This window comes from Neoarius graeffei, chromosome 12 (genome assembly GCF_027579695.1).
Source record: "Neoarius graeffei isolate fNeoGra1 chromosome 12, fNeoGra1.pri, whole genome shotgun sequence".
NCBI lineage: Eukaryota > Metazoa > Chordata > Actinopteri > Siluriformes > Ariidae > Neoarius > Neoarius graeffei.
The window spans coordinates 47,023,811-47,032,945 of NC_083580.1; the positions used below are offsets into that span (position 1 = coordinate 47,023,811).

General features: G+C 39.8%; 1 protein-coding gene across 1 annotated transcript in view; it reads right to left on the bottom strand.

The window, feature by feature from the left end:
• Positions 1-9,135, bottom strand: part of si:dkey-247m21.3 (5-hydroxytryptamine receptor 4) — a 130,718-nt gene that overhangs the window by 86,693 nt on the left and 34,890 nt on the right. The window contains exons 4-5 of the mRNA XM_060934872.1: positions 7,490-7,643; positions 4,952-5,517 (exon numbers count right to left, since the gene is read on the bottom strand). Coding sequence (XP_060790855.1) covers positions 4,952-5,517; positions 7,490-7,643 — 720 coding nt within the window. The remainder of the gene's footprint in view (positions 1-4,951; positions 5,518-7,489; positions 7,644-9,135) is intronic.

Here is a 9,135-nt window from a genome sequence, read left to right on the forward strand (position 1 = left end):
ATAATTTGATCCACTCACACTAGAACCACACACACACACACACACACACACACACACTTGTACTTCTATCTTTGTGGGGACACTCACTGACATAATGCAATCCCTAGCCCCTTATCCTAACCATCACAACTGCGTGTGTGTGTGTGTGTGTGTGTGTGTGTGCGCGCGCTTGCATGTACATGTGTGCGTGCATACGTTTGTGTGCGTGCGTATGTGTGCATTTTTCTGGTGCAAGTGGATCAGATGTGTTATTGTTGACAAGGTTTTAAACACTGTTTAGGTCACGTTCTTCTGTTATACAGAGAATAAACCACCACCTAAATAATATCTGCTCATTGGTGGTCTCTTTCCATTAAAAGGGGACTGACAGATTATACAGAGCAACAGATGGGCGACAGTCAGTAATTTTATGCCTACAAAATGCACCTTGTATAACAGCAATAAAATGAACACAGATTTACACTGCCCTTCTAAAACCATCAGCAGCAGCCTTACAATCAGCTTCTCATGTTGATTGAGCAATTAAATATATTACAAAAGCACATCTGCTTTGTGGCACATACACTACTTTTATTGTTTATAAATACAAAAGTTATATATTTTAAATATTTAATGCTCTTCGAATATTATACTCTTCAATAGTTTGCAGTGTAAACAAATATCACAATACAGGCCTTTATTTAAAAAAAATTGAAATGAGAAAAGTCCTGACAAAATCTGAAGAAAAGTGCAATAGTAATAAAATGTATAAAAGCACCCTCAACCAATAATTGTCCAAAAACAAACCATAAAGAGGCAGCGGCTGTGAAGGCACATAAAGTTACTCAAATCACAGAAGGGTGGCCCAGCTGCTGTAATCTGACTAATCACAGCAGAATGAAAGGTCACATCGTTAATCAAGAGATTCATTTGTTTCAAAGGGAAAATTCCCATGCAAAGTAAAATAAACACACAAGTAAAAGGGAAAATAAGCAGTTTAAAATTCTGCACGATTTTACACACAGCACATAAAGTCATAAAGCAACTAGCATGCCACAGCCACACCCACCAACACAGCCATGATGATGGGATGTCGCCCAAATCCTTTTCTCCAAAGCCACTACAAAGAAGACTACAAAACAACACGCCACAGCCAAGCCCCAAAAAATTAAATAAATAAAATAAAAAATTTAATAAGATAAAAAAGTGTCGACTTTGCACCCCCCTTCTAAAGCAAACGTCCCTCAATTCAAGCCAATATTTCCATGGTTTTTTCCCCATTTCCTGAGAAATGGCTGCTGTGTCCTGAACAGACCTTTGCCATAGTAAATTTGCATCTATTCAAAATTCAAATCACTCCAATGGAAATGAACCATCTCTGACAATCTGCATGCTAAACCTTTTGACCTAAACATCAGCACTGGACAAAGTACGTAACACGCGCGCGCGCGCACACACACACACACACACACACACACACACACACACACACACACACACACACACAAAAAGGGTGGGCAAGCAAGCCAGTGGGCCACACTGTAATACACCACTACTGTTAACAAAAAGGCTGTGTATATACTGTTAGCTTGATTATATTAGCCTGCTGTAGCCTGTTTGGGATTTTCTCTCACATGCCTGTATACAAAAAGCCAAATGCAGCTTAAAATTTAAAATGTATTTTAAAATGTACCCAACTGATGTAGGCCTATTTAAGTTTCATAGGTCCCAAGTTTCCAACTTCCAAATGCTGGTCCATTCCTGAAGTGATGCTGGAGGCTGAGGCTGCACAGTGGCTGATCGATGACGGTGAAGCCACCAAGAGGGGATGTGCCTTCCCCAACTTTTAAGGGGTCTGTGGGTTTCCCCCAAATTGTATTTTTTAATGCCATTTAAATATGCCATTTCCAAGCATTTCAGCTTATTTTTATGACATTTATATTGGATATTATATATACATTCCTATATTCTATATTCATTACATGTAAAGTGAAATATTTCAAGGCTTTTTTTGTTTTAATTTTGATGATTATGGCTATAGCTCATGAAAATCAGAAATTCAGTATCTCAGATTATTAGAATATTTCATTTTGAATTTGAGTAAAACAGTATAAATACCATGTATCTCTTGGTCTAGTTCAATACACACAGTCAAAATCATGGGAAAGACCGCTAGCTTGACAGTTGTCCAGAAGACAATCATCAACACCCTCCACAAGGACGGTAAGCCACAGAAGGTCATTGCTGAAAAGGCTGGCTGGAAAAGGTGCACAAGCAACAGGGATAACCACAGCCTTGAGAGGATTGTCAAGAAAAGTCGATTCAAGAACTTGGGAGAGCTTCACAAGGAGTGGACTGAGGCTGATGGTGAATCAAGAGCCACCACGCACAGACATCTTCAGGAAAGGGGCTACAACTGTCATGTTCCTAATATCAAGCCACTCCTGAACCAGAGACACCATCAGAAGTGTTTTACCTGGGCTAAGGAGGGAAATAACTGGACTGTTGCTCAGACAACTTGATACAAAGATACAAAACAGTGGACGAACACCAGCAGATGACATGGCGCCCCAAATCATCACAGACTGTGGAAACTTCACACTGGACTTCAAACACCTTGGATTCTGTGCCTCTCCACTCTTCCTCCAGACTCTAGGACCTTGCTCTTCAAATGAAATGCAAAGTTTACTTTCATCCGAAAAGAGGAGTTTAGATCATGGAGCAACAGTCGAATACTTTCTTTCCTTAGCCCAGGTAAGATGCTTCTGATACCTCTTGATGGACTGACATGAGACTCAGTCCACCAACTTCAGTCCACTCCTTGTGAAGCTCTCCCAAGTTCTTGAGTCCACCTTTCTTGACAATCCTCTCAAGGCTGCAGTCATCCCTGTTGCTTGTTCACCTTTTCCATCCAGGCTTTTCAGCAATGACCATCTGTGGCTTACCTTCCTTGTGGAGGGTGTCGATGTTAATCTTCTGGACAACTGTCAAGTCAGCAGTCTTCCTCATGATTACGATTGTGTGTACTGAATTAGACTGAGAGATACACAATATTTATACTGTTTTACTCAAACTCAAAATTAAATATTCTAATAATTTGAGATACTGGATTTCTGATTGGGCAGCATGGTGGCATAGTGGTTAGCACTGTCGCCTCACAGCAAAAAGGTCCTGGGTTCGAGCCCAGTGGCCAACGAGAGCCTTTCTGTGTGGAGTTTGCATGTCTTCCCTGTGTCTGTGTGGGTTTCCTCTGGGTGCTGTGGTTTTCTCCCCACAGTCCAAAGACATGCAGGTTAGGCTAATTGGTGGCTCTAAATTGACTGTAGGTGTGAATGTAAGTGTGAATGGTTGTCTGTGTCTATGTGTCAGCCCTATGATGACCTGGCGACTTGTCCAGGGTGTACCCCGCCTTTTGCCCGTAGTCAGCTGGGATAGGCTCCAGCTTGCCTGCGACCCTGTAGAACAGGATAAAGCAGCTAGATATAATGAGATGAGATGAGATAATTTGAGATACTGGATTTCTGATTGGGCAGCATGGTGGCATAGTGGTTAGCACTGTCGCCTCACAGCAAAAAGGTCCTGGGTTTGAGCCCAGTGGCCAACGAGAGCCTTTCTGTGTGGAGTTTGCATGTCTTCCCTGTGTCTGTGTGGGTTTCCTCTGGGTGCTGTGGTTTTCTCCCCACAGTCCAAAGACATGCAGGTTAGGCTAATTGGTGGCTCTAAATTGACCCTAGGTGTGAATGTGAGTATGAATGGTTGTTTCTCTCTGTGTTAGCCCTGTGATGACCTGACGACCTGTCCAGGGTGTACCCCGCCTCTCGCCCATAGTCAGCTGGGATAGGCTCCAGCTTGCCCGCGACCCTGTACAGGATGAGTATCTACAGATAATGGATGGATTTCTGATTTTCATGAGCTATAAGCCATAATCATCAAAATTAAAAAGCCTTGAACTATTTCACTTTACATGTAATGAACATAGAATATATGAAAATGTATCTTTTTGAATTAAATTACAAAAAATTTTTCATGATATTCCAACACCAGATCCAGGCCACTTTGGTGGTCGGAGCTTATCAATTGTTTTGACATTTTCTTGTATAATTTGAGTAAAACTGCCAGAAAACAGCCAGAAATCAATCTCCTATTTTTGTTAAACTGCATATTTCAACTATTTAGGCAAAATTGGTATAAAATATTTTGCTAATCCAGTTTTTTTCCCCAAAAAAACACACCAATTATGTCATAAGAAATAGCCTTAATTCAGCTAGGTACACTACATGGCCAAGGTTTTGTGACTCTCAGACAATCTCACCCATATGTGGTTCTTCTCCCAAGCTGTTGCCACAAAGTTGGAAGCACACAATTTTCTAGAATGTCTTTGCATGTTGTAGCATGACAGTTTCCCTTCATTGGAACTAAAGGGCCCAAACCTGATCCAGCATGACAATAACCCTGTGCACAAAGTGAGCTCCAAGAAGATATATTTTGCCAAGGCTGGTGTGGAAGAACTCGAGTTTCCTGCACAGAGCCCTGACCTCAACCCCAACTGAACACCTTTGGGATGAACTGTAAAACTGACTGCACCCCAGGACTCCTCACCAAACATCAGTGCCTGACCTTGTTATAATTATAATTGAGTTTAGAATAAACAGGTTTTCTGTCGTTTCTCAGTGCAGAGATACATGTTGAAATTCTTGTCTATCCGCTACAGATACAGTGGATAGAAACTGAAAACCAGTGGAACAAGGCAGAGATAAAAAAAAAAAAAAAGATTAATTTGGTCTACAGTGCCATAGGCAAAGCTGAAATGAGCATCAGTATGAAATGATTACTATGCATAACAAAACACAGAGTCTGTCTGCACTTGACCCATAAACATGGCCCCAGACACCCAGAAAAGATAAAGCTTTCATATACTAGGTAATCTTTCATTTCAGGAAGAACAACATGTTCAGGAGAGGAATTACTGTACCTGAGTGCAATGGATGTTCCGTTCACAGATGCTGAGCAAGGCCTGCTTGGGCTAAAGCTCCCCTGGCGGGCATAGCGCATGTCTCCACAGCACAGGATCATGAGGAAAGCTCTGCGAAAAGCCCGGTTCAGAAAGGCATAGAGGAATGGGTTTAAGCCCGAGTTAATATATCCCAGCCACAGCCATGTGGTCCACATCTGCCATGGCACACTATACTTGATAAAGGGGTCCAGAACATTTGTGATGAAAAATGGTGCCCAGCACAGGCAGAAGCAGCCCATGATGATTGCCAGCGTCTTGGCCGCCTTGGTCTCAATTTTCATGCGGCTGGAACCAGGGTGTTCATGACTGTAGTAAGAGGATATGGGAGTGGATCCAGCACGCCGAAGCATCCGGATCTGCCGAGCGTGCTCCATAGCCGTCACATAGATGCGCTGGTAGGCAAGGATCATCAGGCCCAGGGGCACATAGAAGGCCACAGCTGAGCAGACAAGGGCGTATGGTCGGTTAACCATAAATATGCAGGATGGCTTGTTTGAGCTGTGGCTGAGCTTCCTCTTCTTAATCTGGAGTATGAAACAACAGGTTTTTATAAAATATTCCGAACAACAGTACAAACAAACAGAGCTGGGCAATGTGACAATATGACAGTGATCATGATTTCTTCAATTTTCACTGGAATCACCAGTATAATGAGCAGTTTGTGAACAAGTAGTTCAATGGATGTGAAATACTTAGTAGTTATGTAGTTTATTTTTCCCCATTTGATCATGAATGGCTACTTTCCCTTTATCTCTGCCTCACCCACTTTGTGTCATCATTTTACCTTTGAACTGTCTTCAGACTAAAGTATCTGTTCCTAGCTATTTGTTTGTTTTGCTATCCACGTTTGCCTAGCTTGCCTGGATTTTAATGTTTTCAGTGTGTCTAGCACATGTATCGATATTTATAGTTTGCTTAAATGCTAATAGGTTATCTGGGATGTGACAGCTCTTCGAGTTGCTCTTCTACACATCAAGAAATTTATATGAAATGGTGGTCTCCTTTTGATTTAATGTTCCAGCCTGTTGTGTATCTTGAAAATGTGTTCATGTATTTTAGTGTGATATTTTTACACTTACGGTATATAAAAATGCCACTGAATTCTGGATTTGGATTCTGTCAGAAGGTGTTGATTAATTTTCTATAACACCAGCTCTGAAAGTCATATAGCTGCAAATCAGAGGTTTATATTAATGAACTTGTTCTGATAAGTCAGCATTTCTATCGTACAGCTAATTCACAGCTCCACATAAAAATTTTAAAAAGTATAATGATGAAATATTCTGTGAGGAAATATTTGTTTAATATTTTTTGAAGTTGTCTCCAGTGTCAGTGTCAGCACCTTGTAACAGGCACAGGGCAAGCTATAACCTTTAGCTCACAGATACAGGAAAGTCTTCAGGACAGAGGAGTTTACACTTTGTACTTCCTTGGTAACAAAAGTTGTGTTTATTTTATTCTTATTCTTCCATCCATCCATCCATCCATCCATTATGTGTAACCGCTCATCCTGTACAGGGTTGCGGGCAAGCTGGAGCCTATCTCAGCTGACTATGGGCGAGAGGTGGGGTACACCCTGGACAAGTCACCAGGTCATTGCAGGTCTTCTTATTTTTATGTTTTATCCTTATTAACTTATTAAAAGAGAGAATAAAGAGAGAATGGTGAGGGAATGACTCTCTAAGGGAATGGCCTTATATTATAGCTGCTAGAACATAACAGGAACAAATTTGATTCTTGGACATTCCTTTCCATACAACATTAAAAGTAACTATAAATGGATAAAAAAAAACAATGTATTGTTCATTAATTAATAAAAAGGTCACTGCTGGCAAATTGTTATGGTATTAGGAGAATAGAACACTTGTGGATATGCTGTTAAAATAATCATGAAAATCATCAACTTCTGTGACTGTATAACTGTGCTTCATCAGAACATAGTGTCACTGATCATTTTCCCAACACCAAACAGCACCAAAGGCTGTTTCATTTTTTTTTACTTATCACCCAATTCTAAAATAAGTGAATTTTATACAGTAGTTAGGAGACATAATTCCTGATACATGCAATCTTCAATTTTTAACTGATTAATTAATGAGGTTCAGTTGTTATTTAACTAATGCTGTTTATAGTATGATATTATATGGTATATAACTAATACTGAATATACAAAATTGTTCGTGGCATTTTTCAATTTTCACAATTTTACACAAATGAACTCTGAAAGTGTTAATTCAACACTGGGGAATTTGCTGTGATGGTGTATGTAAAACTCAGGTCACAGTGGTAAAGCTCAACTTGGCCCTGCAACAGCCACTCATTAACCAAATGGGTCCTCCTCTCTTTTGGCAGGTTATAATAAAAATATCTGTCTTTGTGGAAACTTGCAGCGTGCTTTTGCAGAATTGTATTTCAGGTGCACTGCTGCTGAGTCAATTATTCTGATGAACAATTTCACAAGCAAAGTTCACATGCAGACATTGATTATCCACTTACAATGTCCTCAATGCCAATGGCATTCCAGTTCTGCATGATGGGGAGGAAGGAGATAAACAAGGGAATTACCCAACACCCCCCCAGCATCAGAGACACTCTCACAGGCGTCATCTTGTTCCTGTAGACCAGTGGCTGGCAGCAAATCGCATAGTACCTGCCAAACATGAGCCAGATAAGTGAATATGCAGCATGTGATTACTAGATGTCATTAAATAACCAAGTGTCTTGCATAATCACCCTAAAAACCCATTAACAAAACCATGTACTGCTTTTTCATAGTGGCTTCACGAAACCTTGTGAATCACATCACTTTTTCATACTGTAGCATTTTTTTCTGACAGGCATGAGGCAAAAAAAAAAAAAAAAACATGAGTCATCACTTGGCAGGGTGGAGAAAGAAGCCATGAATGGTACCATGGGATGAATAAAATTGTGAAGTCGGAGGCAAGGGTGCAAAAATGTGCATGTGTGAAAATGAATGTGTGTGTGTGTGTGTGTGTGAGAGAGAGAGAGAGAGAGAGAGAGAGAGAGCACAAGGTAATGTGGAAAAAAGAGAGCAAAAGAAAGAACAAGTGTTGTCTTATGGACCAGGTGCAGGACAATAGCTGCAGCTGTTCTCTCTAAAGCCATTCAGGATTACTTCATCTTAACACATAAATACCGATATTATGCATGTAGAACACAACAAATAAACATTACCTCTCCAAGCCCACAAATAAAGACATGCAATGACTTTTTGCTCTTGTGGCCATCTGCCATGTTATTTTCAATGTATCCTTATTATGTGTAATGATATTTATCTGGTATGTTCATACATGAGAAAAGAAAACATTTAAATGGACAGAGAACAATATTTAAAATGGTTTTCTGGGCTGTAAAATTAATGTCAGTTATTTTATGCCCAACATACCGTCTATTTCTCAATTTTATCATGCAACTGATTTGTTTGCTCATTAAAGTCTTCTGTCTGTATTTGTCTTAAACAGAAAATTACCTCTGTCCTTACCAGAACTGGGCTGCATAGTTTCACCTCTTTCCCTGATAAGGCAACTCACAGTTTAAGCAGAAGACCTATCAATGTTTTCTTTACAACTGGATTTCATCTCACCAGCAGCAGAGGACTATGATGAACTGCTTCTTTTTTCTATATTGAATAATAAATTGCTTGACAGTGATTCCACAAAAAATATGATTAAAAGCACACAAGTGCAAACACAAAAATGTAGACCTCGATCATATAAACATGCAGACTAGAAAAAATGCTACCACACACTCCAACCAATGTTGCATGTCCTGCATTTGAATATCAGAGCCTATTGGTCCTTGTATTTTATGATGCAATAACTCTTGTCGATCACATGTTCAGGAAACCCTTTAATGTATTTATGACAAGAAGCAAGACTGATGTGCCCAAAATACTTACAAAAATATGCTGTAGAAAAAAAATATATTTTCCACATAAAAGTGTCCTCTTACTTTATCACACTGTCAGTAATAGATAAATATAATTCTGAAAAATGAATGCTGACAAATATGATAACACTCTATAACCTATGATTTCTTCAAGCATGACATGTTTCTGGATCAACATCCCTTTGCTGTTTGCTTTTTATCCAATTACTACCAACTGATCTCACTGCACAGTG